Source organism: Mauremys mutica, chromosome 15, assembly GCF_020497125.1.
Source record: "Mauremys mutica isolate MM-2020 ecotype Southern chromosome 15, ASM2049712v1, whole genome shotgun sequence".
Classification (NCBI taxonomy): Eukaryota; Metazoa; Chordata; order Testudines; family Geoemydidae; genus Mauremys; species Mauremys mutica.
The window spans coordinates 1578357-1598461 of NC_059086.1; the positions used below are offsets into that span (position 1 = coordinate 1578357).

Genomic DNA, 20105 nt, shown 5'->3' on the forward strand with positions numbered 1-20105 from the left:
CTCTGGAAGGGGAGTGGGGGCTGGTGGTTAGAGCAGGGGGGGGACTGGGAGCCTGGACTCCTGGGTTCTGTCCCAGCTCTAGGAGGGGAGTGGGGTCTGGTGGTTAGAGGAGGGGGGGGGCTAGGAGCCAGGACTCCTGGGTTCTATCCCAGCTCTGGGAGGTGAGTGGGGGCTCGTGGTTAGAGCAGGGGGGAGCTAGGAGCCTGGATTCCTGGGTTCTGTCCCAGCTCTGGGAGGAGAGTGGGGTCTGCTGGTTAGAGCAGGGGGGGCTAGGAGCCAGGACTCCTGGGTTCTATCCCAGCTCTGGGAGGGGAGTGGGGGCTGGTGGTTAGAGCAGGGGGGGCTAGGAGCCAGGACTCCTGGGTTCTATCCCAGCCCTGGGAGGGGAGTGGGGGCTGGTGGTTAGAGCAGCGGGGGCTGGGAGCCAGGACTCCTGGGTTCTATCCCAGCCCTGGGAGGGGAGTGGGGGCTGGTGGTTAGAGCAGCGGGGGCTGGGAGCCAGGACTCCTGGGTTCTATCCCAGCTCTGGGAGGTGAGTGGGGGCTGGTGGTTAGAGCAGCGGGGGCTGGGAGCCAGGACTCCTGGGTTCTATCCCAGCTCTGGGAGGGGAGTGGGGTCTGGTGGTTAGAGCATGGGGGGCTATTAGCCAGGACTCCTGGGTTCTGTCCCAGCTCTGGGAGGGGAGTGGGGTCTGGTGGTTAGAGCAGGGGGGCTGGGAGCCAGGACTCCTGGGTTCTGTCCCAGCTCTGGGAGGAGAGTGGGGTCTGGTGGTTAGAGCAGGGGGGCTGGGAGCCAGGACTCCTGGGTTCTGTCCCTAGGGGCTGGGTTGCTCCGGGGCCTGGCTGCTCCTGGCTGCTGGAGCCGGCCCGTGATGGGGCGCTGGCCGCAGGCTGCAGCTGCTGGGAAAGGCCGGGACGCCTGCAGCGAATCACAAGGCGCCGCCAGCTGCTGCCGGGCAGGGGTGAGATGCTGCCAGTGACCATGAGGTGTCACCGTTGTGCTGGGAACAGGCGCCCCCACCGACCGTGGCTCATCCCTGGGCAGTGCCAGCTTCCCCGCTTCGCCCTCCCTGGGGCCCAGAGACGCCCCCCGGCTCATGGCACAGCTCCAGAGCTGGATTTCTGCTCTCAGTTTCAGCGGCGTCAATCCGGATCAGCCTGGCCGCCTGAGTGGAGTCACTCCAGATTTCCATGTGGTGCAGGATGGGGGCCGGAGCCCCCTGCCACCTGGCGGGCGGGCAGGCAGGAGCCAATGTGTCTGCGGGAATAAAACAGCTCCGGGAGCGAAACCCGTTTGCTTCAGGGCAGGGAGCAGGTTATCCCCTCGCTTCAAACTTGTGATGCAGCAGGTGCCGGTCTCTGGGGCGATCCCCGTGTGTGTGACTGTGGCAACCACTGGGAGGTGCTCAGGGCTGGGAGCCAGCCAAGGGCCCTGGGGGAGTCTGATCTCAGGGTGGGGCGCTTGTTGGAAGAGGGGCAGGGAGTTTGCACCCCTGAGCACCTGGGTTTTGCAGACGGTATCAGAATGGGGGCCCAGCGGAGCTTAGCAGCGTGTGTGTGTGTGTGTGTGTGTGTGTGTGCGTGTTGGGGGGGGGGTGGAGCTCCCCTGGAAACGCCAGTATGGGAGTGACTCTCCATCCCCTGCCACTGCCCCTCAGCACCAGGCCTCGGAGCTGCAGGTTGATCCCTGGCAGATTAGCAGTCGCGATCAGGGCCCCGACCTCATCTAATGGCCACGGGCTGGGTAATGACAGTGACAGATGCCTGGCAGATGGGGTGGGGATGGAGGGTGACTTGGATGCCCAGATTCCTGGGTTATTTGGCTTCAGGATCCTGCAGAACAGGTAAGGCCAGGGCACATTTCCCAGGGCCGCTGTTTGAGATAGTGGGGAATCTCCTTTTTTATTAGCACTAGAGGGGCTATGAAACACACCACTGAATTGAAAAAAATCAACCTCAGCATTGCTATGATGCCTCAGTTTCAGCAGGGACTAGTTACCCAACAGGTGTCAATCCAGAGCATTTCTGTGGCTCAAGCAGTGGTTAATTATTAGCTACTTATGGCTTTGCCACCCAGCAGATTAAGCCAAGTATTATCTCAGCAGCCCAGACACTGTCAGGGGCTGATCCTCTGACCTCACCTAGCAGGGCCGTCCTCTAGGATTTATGGCGCCCTACACGGTATTATTAAACTGGTGCCCCTATGACCGATGGCAGCCCGGGCTCGCAGCCCGGCGGGGTGTGTGTGTGTGTGTGTGTGGGACGAAGCAGCAAAGAATAGCGAGACTCCTGGCCTGCCTCATAGGGGCAGAGAGTCACAGTTCCCTGCAGAGACCCCCGGACCCTCTCCCTCACGCAGAAGGGATGTGCAGAAGGTACCTAATTAAAAGCACTAAATTTGGGAATAAAAAATGTCAGGCACAGGTTCTTCGATCTGCCCTGAAGCTTGTCAGAGATTTATTTGCAAAAACTTGGTAGTAAGGGCGAGTCAGCCGCCCTGCTGAACACAGCGTGAAATATTCTGGAATACACGATGCAGCTCTTCTCTGTTTTACATTTTCTTAATCAGGATTTCTAAGGCGATTTTATCTTTTAAATGGACTCTTAAGCCTTCATAAAGTCCTCAGTCCAGGTTACTACCTATTTAACTCACTGAAACAGAGCCATGATTTTAAATGAGTCAGGCACAGAGGTTTAGTGTGTTCAGAACTGTTCACGGCTTTGGGAAAAAGGGAAACTGATTTACTGTGTGTGATCCCCATAACAACAGACGTGTTTATGATTTTAGGCATAACCAAGGATTTTTACTAAGGTGCGGCTGTTGCTGGAGGGTTCTCTTAAAACTAGTTCATCAGATAGTCAGAAGTAAAGAAAGGGAAAGTCTTTGTGCAGCTCTGGCAGGGAAGGGGTGTGGTCCCGTTACGGGCTCTGGTCAAGGGGCAGGGGAGGGGGCGAAGGGAGAAAGGGAGGCCAGAAAGGACAGGGAGACTTTGGAAGCAAGTTTTTTGTACTACAGTAACTACAATTAAAATGTGTATTTTAGATAAGGGGGGGTCGTTTGAAGGATTTATTTAAACTCTATCTGAGGATCCAAAGCTTTCCGGCTAAGACGCGATTGTGTTTCTATAAATGTGTGCAAGGAATTTTTAGAGATGTGATTTTATCATCTTCTGTAAAGCACATTTCAAACGCGGGTCCCGTAGGCTGCCATGTTGTGAGGAAAGGTGACTGGCACAGCTGGTTTTGTCAGGAAATTCAGAAACTGTCAGCACATCCCTGGGGGTGGCCAAGGCCTGGGAAGTGGCTTCATCCCCACTCGAATGGCTCTGTGACGGTTTCAGTGCTGAGCTAACAGGCCTGGCCGGCGGGAGGCTTTTAGTTACTTGGAGGAAGAGTCACCAGGCTGCAGCCCCAGCGGTGGGAGCCTGCAGGAAGGCTCAGAACGGGGATAGGAATAGGCGGACGGGGGGACACTAAGACCCAGGGGGGCCCCAAATTTTCCGGTGCCCGACGCAGCCGGGTATTCTGCCTCTGCCTACGGGCGGCCCTGCCACCTACCTGCGTCCAGCAGCCCCTTGACTGCAGTGCCGCACAATGAGCCTGCTCCCTGCACGGCACCGAGAAGTGAGGCAAGTCTCTGGTTCTGTCGGTGGAGAGTGGCCCGGAGTCTGCGGCCGGTACTGAGCTGGGAGGGTTGCAAGCAGTGATGAGCTGCCAAAATTTTAACAACCGGTTCCCTATAAAAAGTTCTGATTTAAGGGGGAGGGGAGTGGAGGAGGGGCCGGGGCAGGCGGAGACGTACTTGTGGGGCCAGGGGCCCCTGCAGGGCCTGGGGCAAATTGCCCCACTTGCCCCCCCAGCAGCCCTAGAGCTTGCAGCCCCCTCCCCCGTTACCTTGCTGGCAGCTCAAAGCAACTCCGGAGCTCAGCTGAGCTGCCCAGCTGGGGGGAAGCTGGGGAAGGGCCAGGGGAGCCTCAGCCTCTCCAGCTGGGAATCCTGGGAGCAACAGGATGGCCCGGCCCACAGGCCCTTTAACAGCCGGTTCTCCACGGAGGTCTAATTTTAGCAACCGCTTCTTGGGAACCTGTGGGAACCTGCTCCAGCTCAGCACTGGTTGCAAGTGCTTTGGCGGAGAGGATTAAAACTCCGAACGCTCTGGGCAGACTGGAGAGCTGGGCTGAAGTGAACAGGCTGCAAATCAATCAGCACAAATGCAAAGTGCCCCATGTAGGCAGGACCCATCAGTGGCACACGCCCAATGGGCAATGGCTGCCTGGAAAGGGAGCCGGGGGCCGAGTGACTGGACCCCAGGAGTGAACCGTGTGACGCTGGTGCAGAAAACGCGAACATCAGCCCGGGCTGGATCGGCAGGAGCGCTGTGAGCGAGACCCGAGCAGTGATTCTCCCGCTCTGCTCCGCGCTGATTAGCCCTCAGCTGGGCATGGACGTGCCACAGAGCTGCCAAGCGGGCACCGCGCCGGGCCAAGCCACCCCCGCGGGACGCCCTGCGAAATCCCCGTCCCGCCGTGTCCAGAGCGGCACCTGGCCAGGGACGCCCACTCCGCTTGGCAGCAGCTGGCACAAAGCCCTGGCCCTGCCCGCCGGGCGAGCCAGTCGGCTCCGAATCCCGCCCCTTTCCCTCCCGAAGAGCCTGTCGTCAGGGCACCCGAAAAGTCAGTCAGTGCCAGTGCAGCCAGGAGCACCCGGTCCCCCTGCGCCCGGGCGAGCGCCATGGAGCTCACCGCGGCCACGCTGCTTCTGCTGCTCCTCGGCCTCGCCTGCCTGGGCGTCTGCCTCCACAGGAAGGGCCAGCAGAAGAGGGGGGGGTTGCCCCCGGGCCCGCGCCCGCTGCCCCTGCTGGGGAACCTGCTGCAGCTCGATCCCAAGGACATGGCCAAATCTCTTCTCACGGTAGGGGGAGTTTGCGGGCTGCGTGGGAACAGGCTGGGAATCCCTGCAGCGGGCCGGGGAATTTCTGGCTCCCTGTTGTCACTAAGGGGGGGCATGTCCCCGGCCCTGCTAGCAGAAGCGGGGAGAGCGCAGCTAGCGAAGCCTCAGATTGAATGTAGCCAGGACCTCATCCCGCTATGTTCACGCGCTGGGCTGCCTCGCTGACTTATGTACTTGTGCAAACACCAGCACAAGTACTGGGCACTTGGTCCCATCCCCGTGCAAACACCAGCACAAGTACTGGGCACTCGGACCCATCCCCTGTGCAAACGCCAGCACTAGTACTGGGCACTCATCTCTCCCCCGTGCAAACACCAGCACTAGTACTGGGCACTCGGTCCCATCCCCGTGCAAACACCAGCACTAGTACTGGGCACTCGGTCCCATCCCCGTGCAAACACCAGCACTAGTACTGGGCACTGAGCCCCATCCCCGTGCAAACACCAGCACTAGTACTGGGCACTCAGCCCCATCCCCGTGCACACACCAGCACTAGTACTGGGCACTGAGCCCCATCCCGGTGCAAACACCGGCACTAGTACTGAGCACTGAGCCCCATCCCCATGCAAACACCAGCACTAGTACTGGGCACTCATCTCTCCCCCGTGCAAACACCAGCACTAGTACTGGGCACTCAGCCCCATCCCCGTGCAAACACCAGCACTAGTACTGGGCACTCATCTCTCCCCCCGTGCAAACACCAGCACTAGTACTGGGCACTCAGCCCCATCCCCGTGCAAACACCAGCACTAGTGCTGGGCACTCATCTCTCCCCCCGTGCAAACACCAGCACTAGTACTGAGCACTGAGCCCCATCCCCATGCAAACACCAGCACTAGTACTGGGCACTCATCTCTCCCCCGTGCAAACACCAGCACTAGTACTGGGCACTCATCTCTCCCCCCGTGCAAACACCAGCACTAGTACTGGGCACTCATCTCTCACCCCGTGCAAACACCAGCACTAGTACTGGGCACTCAGCCCCATCCCCGTGCAAACACCAGCACTAGTACTGGGCACTCAGCCCCATCCCCGTGCAAACACCAGCACTAGTACTGGGCACTCATCTCTCCCCCCGTGCAAACACCAGCACTAGTACTGGGCACTCATCTCTCCCCCGTGCAAACACCAGCACTAGTACTGGGCACTCATCTCTCCCCCCGTGCAAACACCAGCACTAGTAGTGGGCACTCAACCCCATCCCCGTGCAAACACCAGCACTAGTACTGGGCACTCAGCCCCATCCCCATGCAAACACCAGCACTAGTACTGGGCACTCAGCCCCATCCCCGTGCAAACACCAGCACTAGTACTGGGCACTCAGCCCCATCCCCGTGCAAACACCAGCACTAGTACTGGGCACTCATCTCTCCCCCGTGCAAACACCAGCACTAGTACTGGGCACTCAGCCCCATCCCCGTGCAAACACTAGCACTAGTACTGGGCACTCAGCCCCATCCCCGTGCAAACACCAGCACTAGTACTGGGCACTCATCTCTCCCCCGTGCAAACACCAGCACTAGTACTGGGCACTCATCTCTCCCCCCGTGCAAACACCAGCACTAGTACTGGGCACTCACACCCCCCCGTGCAAACACCAGCACAAGTACTGGGCACTCATCTCTCCCCCGTGCAAACACTAGCACTAGTACTGGGCACTCAGCCCCATCCCCGTGCACACACCAGCACTAGTAGTGGGCACTCGGTCCCATCCCCGTGCAAACACCAGCACTAGTACTGGGCACTCATCTCTCACCCCGTGCAAACACCAGCACTAATACTGGGCACTCACACCCCCCTGGGCAAACACCAGCACTAGTACTGGGCACTCAAAGCCCCCCCCCCCCCCTTAGTGTGTGTCTGCCAGTAGCCCCTGGAGAGCCCAGTCCAGACTGGGGCCCCCTTGTCTTGGATGCTGCAGCTTCCCCTCAGGTGACACAAGGAATCAGTGACGGGGGTAGAAGAACCCAGGCGTCCTGGCGCCCAGTCCTTGTTGTTCAAACTCACCCACTCCCCTCCCACCGCCGGGGATAGAACCCAGGAGTCCTGGCGCCCAGCCCCTCCCTGCAGCTACTGAAGTGCAGAGTGGCTCTAATGAAGAATGTGGAGTATCCAGCTGCACCAGGCAGAGGCTGGACTAAAGCGAAACATTCAGCGAGGCCCCATCGGGCACAGCTCCCTGCTGATGCCCTGTTCATGCCCGTGCGGACACGGCCGGCTTTGAGGGGCAGGTTGGCCCAGCCTTAAACCCCGGCTGGACACGCACGGGGCAAGTGAATCTATGCAAAGTCCTAACCATTAGTAGCTGGGTCCACAGGAGAGCGTGGGGGCCGCCCGGCTAGTGCCATGTTGGAACCACTTCAGTTTATAAAACATCCCAGGGTAGCAATCGGCCGCCCCGCTTTTACAGATGGGGAAACTGAGGCACAGGCGCAGCAGTGACCTGCCCCAGGTCATGCAGGGAGCTTGGTGGAAGAGCCCAGGAGTCCTGACGCCCAGTTACCCCTCCACCTCCCCCCCTGCTAACTAGAACTGGCCGAAACTTGGAATTTCTGCTTCCTGGGAAGTTTTGCTATTTTGGTTTTGTTCCAAAGGGAATTTCCAAGAAGGTTTGTTTCGGAAACGGTTTGGGGGTTGGTTTGGTTTTTTCGCTGCCCGTTTAAATCGAGATGGGCCGTTGTGCTGAGAGCTCTGCGCCAGGACTCTCGCTGCCCGGGGGGGCCGACTCCAGGGTCACTTCTTGCCTCAGCGTCTCTACAGCTGTGGCACCAAACCTGCGATGGGCAGCGCATGAAATGGACGTGATTCTTGTCAGTTTCAGCCTGACCCCCCCATGAACAGCAGCAGAGAAACTGAGGCCAGCCACGTGCCTTTCAGCACAGGGCCAGGACCAGGGCCAGCAGCTCCTCCGACTGCCCCAGGCCGGGGCCCCCAGGGCTGCCAGGGGCTGGGGCCAGCTGGCTTCCTGGGCTGCTCGGCTAGTGGGGCAGCGCCGGGCTCAGTTGGCTGCCGAGCTCGGGAGTCTGGGGCCGGGGAGTCCTGCCCTGGAGCTGGGGAGCCCGTACGCTCAGCCCCGGCCTCGCTGTCTGCTAGGAAACCGGGCGGATTTCGTCAGAACCGTGTCACAGGTCGGCATGTCCCATGAGCCCCCTGAGCAGCTCGAGTGTTAACAGCCACTTGGTCACATCCAGTCCGGACTCCTGGGTTCTCTCCCCAGCTTTGAGCGGAGAGTGGGGTTGAGTGGCTAGAGCAGGGAGCCAGGACTCCTGGGTTCTCTCCCCGGCTCTGGGAGGGGAGTGGGGGCTAGTGGGTTAGAGCAGGGGGGGCTGGGAGCCAGGACTCCTGGGTTCTCTCCCAGCTCTGGGAGGGGAGTGGGGGCTAGTGGTTAGAGCAGGGGGAGCTGGGAGCCAGGACTCCTGGGTTCTCTCCCCGGCTCTGGGAGGGGAGTGGGGGCTAGTGGCTAGAGCAGTGGGGGCTGGGAGCCAGGGCTCCTGGGTTCTCTCCCCGGCTCTGGGAGGGGAGTGGGGGCTGGTGGGTTAGAGCAGTGGGGGCTGGGAACCAGGACTCCTGGGTTCTCTCCCCAGCTCTGGGAGGGGAGGGTGGCTAGAGCAGGGGGCTGGGAGCCAGGACTCCTGGGTTCTCTCCCCGGCGCTGGGAGGGGAGGGTGGCTAGAGCAGGGGGGGCTGGGAGCCAGGACTCCTAGGTTCTCTCCCTGGCTCTGGGAGGGGAGTGGGGACTAGTGGCTGGAGCAAGATGATGTGATTGTGTTTGGTTCGAGGTCCCATATTCTGACCCCTGGGTCGCTCTGTGTTTGCAGCTAAGCGAGCGCTACGGACCCGTCTACACCCTGCACCTGGGCCTCCAGCGAGTGGTGGTGCTGTGTGGCTACCAGGCGGTGAAGGAGGCCCTGGTGGACCAGGCCGAGGAGTTCAGCGGGCGCGGGGATCTGCCCGTGGTCTTCCGCTTCACCCAAGGGAACGGTAAGGAACCCGCCCCCCCCGGCCCCTTCCTGGCTTTCAGCCACTCAGCCCTTCTGCAGACACGGGGAAGTGGGGCAGGACCCACAAGGGGGCCAGCTGGCTTTGCGGCTTAGGCACTGGACTGGGAGCCAAGACACCTGGGTTCTCCAGTAACCTGCTGGATGACCCTTCCCCCAACTCCGGCCAGTCATTTCCCCGCTCTCTGCCTCACTTTCCCCTCCCACCCTTTGTCTGTTTAGATTGTAAGAAGCTATGGTGGGATCTGGCTTCAATTCCCAGCTCTGCCACTGACATCCTGCGCAACGGTGGGCAAGTGGCTGCATCTCGCTGGGCCTCAGTTTGTGCGCCTGTTAAATGGGGATAATCATTCATTCCCCCGCAGAGCACTTTAGAGCAAGAGTCAGTGTCACAGGCCATCTCTGGGGGACCTGGATTCCTAGTTTCCCTCAGTCCTGGTGTGTGGGTGTGTGTGTCTGAGGGAGAGACCAACTTAAGGGGCAGTGAGCGATAGTGGTCAGAGCAGGGGGGTGGGAGCCAGGACTCCTGGGTTCTCTCCCAGCTCTGGGAGGGCAGTGGGGGCAGGTCTCTTGGCAGCCGATGAGCGGGGCTGGGTTATCGTCAGTGGTTCCAAGCGTGGGGCTGGCGTCGGTGTGGGGAGCCGGGCTCCCTGGTGCCCTCCCTTCACTGCTCTGTGCCCCCCGCCCCAGGCATCGCCCTGAGCAACGGGGAGAAGTGGAAAGTCCTGCGGAGATTCGCCCTGCAGACACTGCGCAACTTCGGCATGGGCAGGCGCAGCCTGGAGGAGCGGATCCAGCAGGAGGCGCGGTGCCTGGTGCAGGAACTCGCCCAAACGCAAGGTGGGGGTCCGGGGGCCGTGCGCGGCCAGGCTGCCGATTCCCCCTGCCGCCCCCGCCGCGCCCTGCCCCGCAGCGCCCCCTGCTGCCCCCGGCGCCCCCTGCCCCGCAGCGCCCCCTGCTGCCCCCGACGCCCCCTGCCCCGCAGCCCCCCCTGCTGCCCCCGCCGCCCCCTGCCCCGCAGCCCCCCCTGCCGCCCCCGCCGCGCCCTGCCCCGCAGCGCCCCCTGCTGCCCCCGCCGCTCCCTGCCCCTCCGCCCCCCCCGGAGCCCCCGCCGCTCCCTGCCCCTCAGCGCCCCCAGCTGCCCCCGCCGCCCCCTGCCCCCCAGCGCCCCCTGCTGCCCCCGCCGCACCCTGCCCCGCAGCGCCCCCTGCTGCCCCCGACGCCCCCTGCCCCGCAGCCCCCCCTGCTGCCCCCGCCGCCCCCTGCCCCGCAGCGCCCCCTGCTGCCCCCGCCGCCCCCTGCCCCGCAGCGCCCCCTGCCGCCCCTGCCCCACCGCGCCCCCTGCTGCCCCCGACGCTCGCTGCCCCACTGCGCCCCCTGCCGCCCCCGCCGCTCTCTGCCCCACAGCGCCCCCTGCCGCCCCCGCCACGCCCTGCCCCACAGCGCCCCCTGCTGCCCCCGCCGCTCTCTGCCCCACAGCGCCCCCTGCCGCCCCCGCCGCACACTGCCCCACAGCGCCCCCTGCCGCCCCCACCGCTCTCTTCCCCTCACCGCCCCCTGGCACCCACACAGCGCCCCCTGACGCCCCCGCCGCTCCCTGCCCTGCAGCGCCCCCTGCCGCCCCCGCCGCGCCCTGCCCCGCAGCGCCCCCTGCCACCCCCACAGCGCCCCCTGCTGCCCCCGCCGCTCCCTGCCCCACAGCGCCCCCTGCCGCCCCCGCCGCGCCCTGCCCCGCAGCGCCCCCTGCCACCCCCGCCGCGCCCTGCCCCACAGCGCCCCCTGCCGCCCCCACAGCGCCCCCTGCCGCCCCCGCCACGCCCGGCCCCACAGCGCCCTCTGCCGCCCCCGCCGCTCCCTGCCCCACAGCGCCCCCTGCCGCCCCCACCCCACTCCCTGCCCCATAGCGCCCCCTGCCGCCCCCGCAGCTCCCTGCCCCACAGCGCCCCCTGCTGCCCCCGCCGCGCCCTTCCCCACAGCGCCCCCTGCTGCCCCCGCCACGCCCTGCCCCACAGCGCCCCCTGCTGCTCTCGCCATGCCCTGCCCCACAGCGCCCACTGCTGCCCCCGCCGCTCCCTGCCCCGCAGCGCCCCCTGCTGCTCTCGCCGCACCCTGCCCCACAGCGCCCCCTGCCGCCCCCGCCACGCCCTGCCCCACAGCGCCCCCTGCCGCCCCGGCCGCGCCCTGCCCAACAGCGCCCCCTGCCGCCCCCACAGTGCCCCCTGCCGCCCCCGCCACGCCCTGCCCAACAGCGCCCCCTGCCGCCCCCGCCACACCCTGCCCCACAGCGCTCCCTGCCGCCCCCGCCGCTCCCTGCCCCGCAGTGCCCCCTGCTGCTCCCGCCGCGCCCTGCCCCACATCGCCCCCTGCTGCTCCCTGCCCCACAACGCCCCCTAGCGCCGCTCTGGGGCCAGCTCTGCCTGCCAGGAGAGAGCGCCCCCTGCTGCCCCCGCCACGCCCTGCCCCACGGCGCCCCCTAGTGCCCGGCTGGGGCACTGGGGTCAGCACTGAGAGAAGAGCGCGACCCCAGCACTGCACTGACACCAAGGGGAACCCCTGCCCCCTCTCCTGAGTCCCCCCCAGTTTCCCAGCCCAGCAATGACAGAGCCAGACTTCCCGCCGCTCACAGCCGGTTCCCTCCCCTCGCTAGCCGCGCCCTTCGACCCCACCTTCCTCATCAGCCGGGCCGTCTCCAACGTCATCTGCTCCGTCGTCTTCGGGGACCGGTTCGAGTACCAGGACGGGAGCTTCCTCACCTTGGTCGGCCTCATCAACCAGAACTTCCAGCTGCTCAGCTCCCCGTGGGGGCAGGTAGGTGCTGCTGGGGGGGGGGAGACTGCGTCTGGGGGGGCCTCCTTGCACCTGGGGGTGGGGTCCCCCCGTGATCTCCCCCAAGTGTCCCCCTGGGCGGACGTGGAGAGCAAGTGGTCACCATCCCCTTGTTCCCTGCCCGCGTCCCCGGAGCGTGTGCGCACGGGTCGTTACGGCAACGGACCCACTCCCGTGCACGGTTCCTGTGGGTAACACGTTTGCACCCTGCACGGTGCATCACGATAACGTGCCAGGCGTGGGCACAATTCCTTATGGTGGCCTGGCCGGCGCCCGCCCGCACTGCGTTGGTCGTTAAAGTAATGTGCATACACTGCACTGCCTCCCTGTTCATTACGCTAATGCACGTGCGGAGTTCACAGCTGCTCTGTTCACGATGGTATTGTACACACAGAGCTCACTATGGTAATGCACATGCACTGCTGCTCTGTTTACTAAGTTTTTGCATGCCCAGAGCTCACCATGGTAATGCATGCACACTGCTACTTCGTGCATTGTGGTAATGTGCACAGAGCTCAGCTCACCACAGTAATGCACGTGCTCTGCTGCCCTGTCCGTTACGGTAATGCACGCGCAGAGCTCACCACAGTAATGCACGTGCACTGCTGCCCTGTCCGTTACGGTAATGCACGCGCAGAGCTCACCACAGTAATGCACGTGCTCTGCTGCCCTGTCCGTTACGGTAATGCACGCGCAGAGCTCACCACAGTAATGCACGTGCACTGCTGCCCTGTCCGTTACGGTAATGCACGCGCAGAACTCACCACAGTAATGCACGCGCAGAGCTCACCACGGTAATGCACGTGCACTGCTGCCCCGTGCGTTACGGTAACACGTGCACCGAGCTCACGCGCTGCCGTGGGGTGACCTGTGGCCCTTTCCCCAGCTGTACAACATCTTCCCCGGCCTCATGTCCTACGTGCCGGGGCCTCACAACAGGATCTTCGAGAACTTCGAGCAGCTGCGGCTCTTTGTGCTGGAGCGGGTGAAGATGCACCAGGAATCCTTTGACCCCAACTGCCCCCGTGACTTCATCGACTGCTTCCTCCTCAAGATGGAGCAGGTGAACGGGCTGTGGGCGCGGGGCGGGGTGGGGCGGGGCGGGGCGGGGGGCCGACTGACTCTTTAAAACTGACCTGCATCCACGAAGTGGGTATTCACCCACGGCAGCTCATGCTCCAATTCGCCCGTTCGTCTGTCAGGTGCCACAGGACATGTTGTCGCTTTTTACAGAGCCAGGCTAACACGCCTACCCCCCCCCCCCCCCGAGCCTCTAAAACTGCGTCTGCTTCAGTGTGTCGTAGTGGCTGGAGCACGGGCCCGAGCCCGAGGAGACCTGGGTTCAGTTCCTGGCTTGGCTACTGGGTGACTGGCCCGTGCCTCGGTTTCCCCATCTGTGCAAAGGGGCTAATGGGCCTTCCTTTGCCTGGGCACTGTGAGCTCTCTGGGGCAGGGACTGGCCCTGGTTTTGGTTGGAGGAGGGGATTCTGGGTGCCACAGGGATTCGTGGTCTTGTGTCCATACAGCACCAGGCCCGGGGCTGGGGTGGTGCTACCGTAATGCACCTAATAGCTACAATGAGCAGCACCTGGCGCAGTGCGGGGCAAGCCCATGGCTGAGGTTCCTTGGTGCTCCTGTAATACAGGCATTGTTCGGGGTTGGCTTAAACCTTGTTGCTATGGGCCGGGTGCATTCTGTCCCCACTCAGCCTTCCTGGCTCCAGCCCGCACGACCAATTCCTTCCCCTTTAAAGTGGCTTAAGAAAGCCCCAGGACTCTCGCCCAAACCCTACCCCTGCCGCTGAGCTGGGCTGGCCCTGCACCTGCCGGAGCAGATTGGCTTTGTTAGAAGGGACGGGCGCATGGCCCAGCCTGCAGAGCCGCATGCCACGCAGGCCAGTGGCCCGTGACCAGCCCCGAATCGCTCCCCGCACTTGTAGGGAGGGGAGTCTCTCTGGAGACCCTCCCTGCTCCATCACCAGCCATACTGGTTTCTGCCTTTGTTGCTGCTTGGAGATAATCTTCAGGGCCTCTTAATCTGTTGTGGGATGCCGAGCTGTAACCCAAGCTCCGGTGAATCATGTTCTCACAGCCCTGCCCTTGACGCGGGCAGCGTTGCCAGAGAATCGCGGTTTGAGGGGAGCTCGGGAGCTCTTTGCAAACATTAACGGCTTAGTTCGCGTGACGCGCCAGCCTGGGAGGCAGGACAGTTTAGAGTGGGGGAAACTGAGGCATGGGAGGGACGGGGAAGTGACTTGCCCAAGGTCACTCAGCAGGTCAGGACTAGAACCCAGGAGTCCTGACTCTGTCCCCCTCCACCACTCGACCCCACTCCCCTCCCAGGGCTGGAGATAGACCCCCAGGAGTCCTGAAGGCCAGCTTTGTGCCCTAACCACTAGTCCCCAGCCCCCGTGCTAACGAGATGTGCACGCTGCCTCTGCTGAATATAGCAGAGGTCCTGAAAGTCCGGTTTACTGGCCCCCTGGCTGTTCAGAGCGGCTGTCACCAGCCATGGGCTTTGAACCGGGGAGATACGGGGCTAACAGCATCTGGCTCGGTGCCCCCTCGCCTGGCAGCAGCAGTAGACCCAGAAACTGCATCCGTGGAGCAGCCACTAGGGGGAGACGGTGGGAGATACCCGAGCGTTGTGGGTTCGAATTCTGGGCGATTCCCCTGCAGGAAAACCAGGACCCACTGAGCTACTTCCACACGGAGACCCTGGTGATGACCACGCACAACCTGTTCTTTGCGGGCACGGAGACCGTCAGCACCACCCTGCGCTACGGCTTCCTCCTCCTCATGAAGTACCCGGAGATCCAGGGTGAGCTGCGGGGCGGGGGAGCTGAGACCGGGATCCAGCCACGGTCTATATTTTAAAAGGCAGGTGTAGAAATCGCCAGCCGGGTCTCAGACGTCACCAGCTGCAGACCTAGCGTGTCCTTGCTGCCTGCGTGACCAGCCGGGAGGTCAGGCTGCCCCACCCCACCAGAAACCGCTTCCCATCCGCTTGTTTCTCCGCAGCCAAAGTCCACGCTGAGATCGACCAGGTGATCGGGCGGCACCGCAGCCCGTCGGTGGAGGACCGGAGCCGCATGCCCTACACCGACGCCGTGATCCACGAGGTGCAGCGCTTCGGCGACGTGATCCCCATGGGGGTCCCGCACGCGGTGACCCGGGACACCCGCTTCAGGGGTTTCCTGCTTCCAGAGGTAATGGGATTTCCCTCCTCCCCGTGTTCGAGCAAGACAACACATTTCTCCCCACTGGGCTGGAACCTCCCCTCTTGTCAGCTCCCAAAGGGTGTTCGGAGAGGGACAGACGGCTGGAACCATGGCTGGGTAGACTGGCAAATGGGTTGGATGGATGGATGGATGGGTGGTGAGCGGGTGGCCAGAGAGAGGTAGTGTTGGGATGGGTAAATAGGACGGGTGGATAGATGGGTGGTGAGCGGGTGGCCAGAGAGGGGTGGCGTTGGGATGGGTAGATAGGACGGATGAATGGATGGGTGGTGAGCGGGTGGCCAGAGAGGGGTGGCGTTGGGATGGGTAGATAGGACGGGTGGATAGATGGGTGGTGAGCGGGTGGCCAGAGAGAGGTGGCGTTGGGATGGGTAGATAGGACGGGTGGATAGATGGGTGGTGAGCGGGTGGCCAGAGAGGGGTGGTGTTGGGATGGGTAGATAGGACGGGTGGATAGATGGGTGGTGAGCGGGTGGCCAGAGAGGGGTGGTGTTGGGATGGGTAGATAGGACGGGTGGATGGATGGGTGGTGAGCGGGTGGCCAGAGAGGGGTGGTGTTGGGATGGGTAGATAGGACGGGTGGATAGATGGGTGGTGAGCGGGTGGCCAGAGAGAGGTGGCGTTGGGATGGGTAAATAGGACGGGTGGATAGATAGGTGGTTGCAAAGGCTGAGGGACGCGTCAGTAGATGGGTAGCTGGACGAGAGACGGACAGACAGATGGATGGACGGGGTGGAAGGACAGAAAATGATCCAGATGGCTAGAGGTTGGATCGTTGGCTAAGTGGACAGACAGGCTGAGGAGGACGGATGGACAGACAAGACGGACGGATGGCGGCACCGGTGCCAGCCAGTAGAACGAGTCAATGGATGGGCTGACAGGCAGATGTGTGGCTAGACCGGTGAGTGGGTGGAGAAGCCAGGTGGAGGGAGAATCCCAGACCCAGAGGGTTGGGACAATTTGTCTAAGCCCCGGCCGAGAGGCAGGATTTGGCGGCTCTAAACCAGCCAAGACAGACTCTCTCCAGCCGTGCCTGGGCAGAGATGGATGGACGGTCAAGCTAGATAGGATGGGTGGATAAACAGATAGAGAGAGGGATGGATTAACATCCCTATGGACATCAAGCTGGCTGGCTAAGCAGGGGACGGATGGACAGATGGACGGAGGGAGGGATGGAGGGACGGAGGGAGAGCTGGGTGGCTAAGCAGGGGACGGATGGACAGATGGACGGAGGGAGGGATGGAGGGACGGAGGGAGAGCTGGCTGGCTAAGCAGGGGACGGAGGGACGGACGGATGGAGGCAGAGCTGGCTGGCGAAGCAGGGGATGGATGGACAGACAGGCAGATGGACGGAGGGAGGGACAGAGGGACGGAGGGAGAGCTGGCTGGCTAAGCAGGGGACGGATGGACAGACAGACGGAGGGACGGAGGCAGAGCTGGCTGGCTCAGCAGGGGACGGAGGGACGGAGGGACGGAGGCAGAGCTGGCTGGCTAAGCAGGGGACGGAGGGACGGACAGACGGAGGGACGGAGGCAGAGCTGGCTGGCTAAGCAGGGGACGGAGGGACGGACGGACAGAGGCAGAGCTGGCTGGCTAAGCAGGGGACGGAGGGACGGAGGGACGGAGGCAGAGCTGGGTGGCTAAGCAGGGGACGGAGGGACGGAGGGACGGAGGCAGAGCTGGCTGGCTAAGCAGGGGACGGAGGGACGGAGGGACGGAGGCAGAGCTGGCTGGCTAAGCAGGGGACGGAGGGACGGAGGGACGGAGGGAGAGCTGGCTGGCTAAGCAGGGGACGGATGGACAGACAGACGGAGGGACGGAGGCAGAGCTGGCTGGCTAAGCAGGGGACGGAGGGACGGACGGATGGAGGCAGAGCTGGCTGGCGAAGCAGGGGAGGGATGGACAGACAGACGGAGGGACGGAGGCAGAGCTGGCTGGCTAAGCAGGGGACGGAGGGACGGAGGGACGGAGGCAGAGCTGGCTGGCTAAGCAGGGGACGGAGGGACGGAGGGACGGAGGCAGAGCTGGGTGGCTAAGCAGGGGACGGAGGGACGGAGGGACGGAGGCAGAGCTGGCTGGCTAAGCAGGGGACGGAGGGACGGAGGGACGGAGGCAGAGCTGGCTGGACGCAGGGATCCTCGGGATGGACGCGCTGGAGCTGTGTCTGTTCCCCTGCCCAGGGCACCAACGTGCTCCCGCTGCTGTTCTCTGTGCACAAGGACCCCACCCAGTTCAAAGACCCGGCCACATTCGACCCGGCCCATTTCCTGGACCCGAGCGGAGGCTTCCGGAAGCAGGACGCCTTCATGGCCTTCTCCACGGGTACGTGTGGCCTGGCCGGGCCGGGGCCGCGGAGCGGGAGGGGACAGGCTGAGTCGCCCCTAACGCGTCTGCTCCAGCCCCGGCCTGGGAGGATGCGACTGCCTGGAGCCGCCCCGAGCTCAGCTGGAGTAACTCAGCCTGGCCCCACGGCCTGGGGGTCGCTGTGAGGAGGGATCGGGCCCCTCTGTGTCGCTGTGGGGCAGAAATGACCCCGGAGAGTCCAGGGGCCTCCCCAGTGGAAGGGGCCAGCCCCAGGCCCAGCCACCGAGCCAAGGCAGAGCCCCGGGAACGGCCGGAGGGGCCTCCTGGGGGCGAAGCGGGGGTGGGGCCAGGCCAGGCACAGCCTCCCCCAGCCTAGGATCCCCACTGCCCATGGCACTGGGGCTGCTCTCTGCCCCCTGGGACCCATAGGGGGCGGACTGGGGCCGTGGCCGGAGCGCCCTGCGCTGGGGCTGCTCTCTGCCCCCTGGGACCCATAGGGGGCGGACTGGGGCTGTGGCCGGAGCGCCCTGCGCTGGGGCTATTCTCCGCCCCCTCAGGGCCCAGAACGGGGACGGAGCATGAGCTAGAGCAGCCCCCAGGCTGCTGTACCTGACACTGGGGGCCGGTCCCCAGGATACAGGGAACAGGAAAGGGTCTGAAAGGCGCCTGAGCCCCAAGTGCAGGGAGAGGGAAACCGAGACTTGGGGCGTGATGGACCCTGAAACGCCCCTGCCCCCCGCGCACGGCCCGGACGTCACCGTGTTCCTTTCCCCAGGGAAGCGGGTCTGCCTGGGCGAGGGCCTGGCCCGCATGGAGCTCTTCCTCTTCTTCACCTCCACCCTGCAGCGCTTCGCCCTCTCGCCCCTCGCCCGCCCGCAGGACCTCGACGTCTCGCCCCTGGTGAGCGGCCTGGGGAACGTGCCGCGCCCCTACGAGTTCCGGGCCGTCCCTCGCTGAGCGAGCCGCTGCCCATCCCGCCTCCGCTGCCCTGTCCCAGCCTCGCGTGCTGCAGCCTTTGCACGCCTGAGAGGAGCTCGCAGGCCTCGTCGCTTGCAGTGTCTGATCAGCCCAACGGCCGGGTCTCCTGCTCTCGAGATCTTACCGCGCTGCCTGGCGGGCTGCTCGCTTTTAACGTCCCGAGCTCCAGATTCGTGAGCTTCGTTCAGGTTTTCATTACAATCAACTACAAATAAAAATTGTCCAGCGCTGGGGGTGATAGAGAAACGTTTAGAAACTTGACTCGAGTAAAGAAACCAGAAGCAAATAAAACGAACCCAAATCTCAGCCAATCCCGTGATTTTTTTCAGTCCTGATCTGTTGAGCGCTCGGGGTTGGCCGGGTTGCTGCTGTTAACGGGACTGGGCACTGGTGGGGCAGAGCTGGCAAAGCTGCCACCAGTTCTGCTGTCTGCATTTTGAGCGCAGAGAAAAGCTGCAACAACCATCGGAGGGTTGGAAAATTGCCTTGCTGGGTGAGGCTTCCGGATCTCGGTCTGTTTAGTTCATCGGGGTCTCGGCCGCAGCTTCTCAATCCATTCACCAGGCCTAACGGGCCCGTGAAGCTAGAGCAGAGAGGCAGAACCAATTCCTGGAAGTTAAAGCCAGACAAATTCCCATTAGACATAAGGCAGACATTTAAAGCCCACACTCCCTGGGGAAGTGGTGGATTCTCCACCATTGACAACTTTTAAATCGAGAGGGGATGTTTCTCTGAATGATCTGCTCCAGGAATTATTGTGGGGCCGTTCTCTGACCGGATCACTTCATTAGACACAACTTAGTGGGCTCTGTAAAGGTCAAATTAACTGATTGTAACAGTCATTATTGGCCTTAAAATCTCTGAATCCCAGTTTTCCTGGGACAATCCCTGTTTGCCACAGGAGGACCCGGGAATTTCTTTCAGGCCACCTGAAAAGTCCAAGTTTTCCAATTCGTCCATTCACAAGGTTTAGCCTTTTTAATAACTACAAAAACCTCCTCTTGCTGCATGGGGGAGAATTTGCATATGGCTTTACTGGAAACAAAGGAGCATTCAGGGTAACGACCAGTGTTTGGGGCGAAGGCAGAATCCTAGTGCATCTCTTAGAGGAGCATTTGGTGGGTGTTTCTGGCTAGGTCTGAAATCCTCGGGGGCTTTCTCATGCTTCGTAGCGCATGGCCCAGGAGGGCAGCAAACCTAACCGGTGTCTTTCACCACGAGACACGACAGCCAGAAGGAAGGTGGCGAAAACGAACATTTCTCCTGCTCTGGTTGCTCTCAAACGGGCAGAATTTGGCCCAGTTTAGCTACCGCAAAGCCAGGCTGTTTATTTTTCCTCACCAGGCCTCTGTGGGAGAAGGTTTAAACCCCCCCCCCCCTGCCAAGCAGCCCACAGGTAAGCTGGTGAAAGGGGCTGTGTCTTTAACACCTTCCCTCCTGCTGTGAACTCATCTCAGGAGCGGTGAGGTTGCTGAAAGACCGTTTTGGGGACGATGGGCGTTTTCAGCTCCCACTGAGAGCGCTGGGGCCATGGCAGATCAGACGTCTGGCAGAGAAAATCACGTGTTCATTTAAGGGCCAACTCGATACCCCTTCAAGGGCCCGGATTTTCATAGGGTGGACGCGCCGCATTTTCCAAAAAGTCCCTTTAAAGTGTCTCAGGCGTTGATGCTTTGTTAGTTACTCTGAAAAACAAAGACTTCAGAGGTTAACAGGCCCAGTGCCAGATCCCTGGCGGGTGTGACTCGGCATGACCCCCCCGACTCTGGTTCACGGCCGATCTCGGGGGGTTCGCAGGGAGGCGTGTGCTGTC

General features: G+C 62.7%; 1 protein-coding gene across 3 annotated transcripts; it reads left to right on the top strand.

The window, feature by feature from the left end:
- Window positions 1–4654: 4654 nt before the first annotated feature.
- LOC123350062 (cytochrome P450 2F3-like) lies at window positions 4655–19311 on the top strand. Of its 3 annotated transcripts, none has more exons than XM_044988407.1 (9): window positions 4655–4910; window positions 8767–8929; window positions 9637–9786; window positions 11594–11754; window positions 12659–12835; window positions 14451–14592; window positions 14793–14980; window positions 17191–17332; window positions 18161–19311. In XM_044988407.1, the coding sequence occupies exons 1-9, from the start codon at window positions 4731–4733 to the stop codon at window positions 18505–18507; spliced, it is 1650 nt and encodes a 549-aa protein (XP_044844342.1). In that variant the 5' UTR covers window positions 4655–4730; the 3' UTR covers window positions 18508–19311. The 3 variants fall into 3 exon arrangements, with proteins under 3 accessions (XP_044844342.1, XP_044844343.1, XP_044844345.1); XM_044988408.1 differs by having other exon boundaries at window positions 18194–19311; XM_044988410.1 differs by having other exon boundaries at window positions 18090–18414.
- Window positions 19312–20105: the final 794 nt, after the last annotated feature.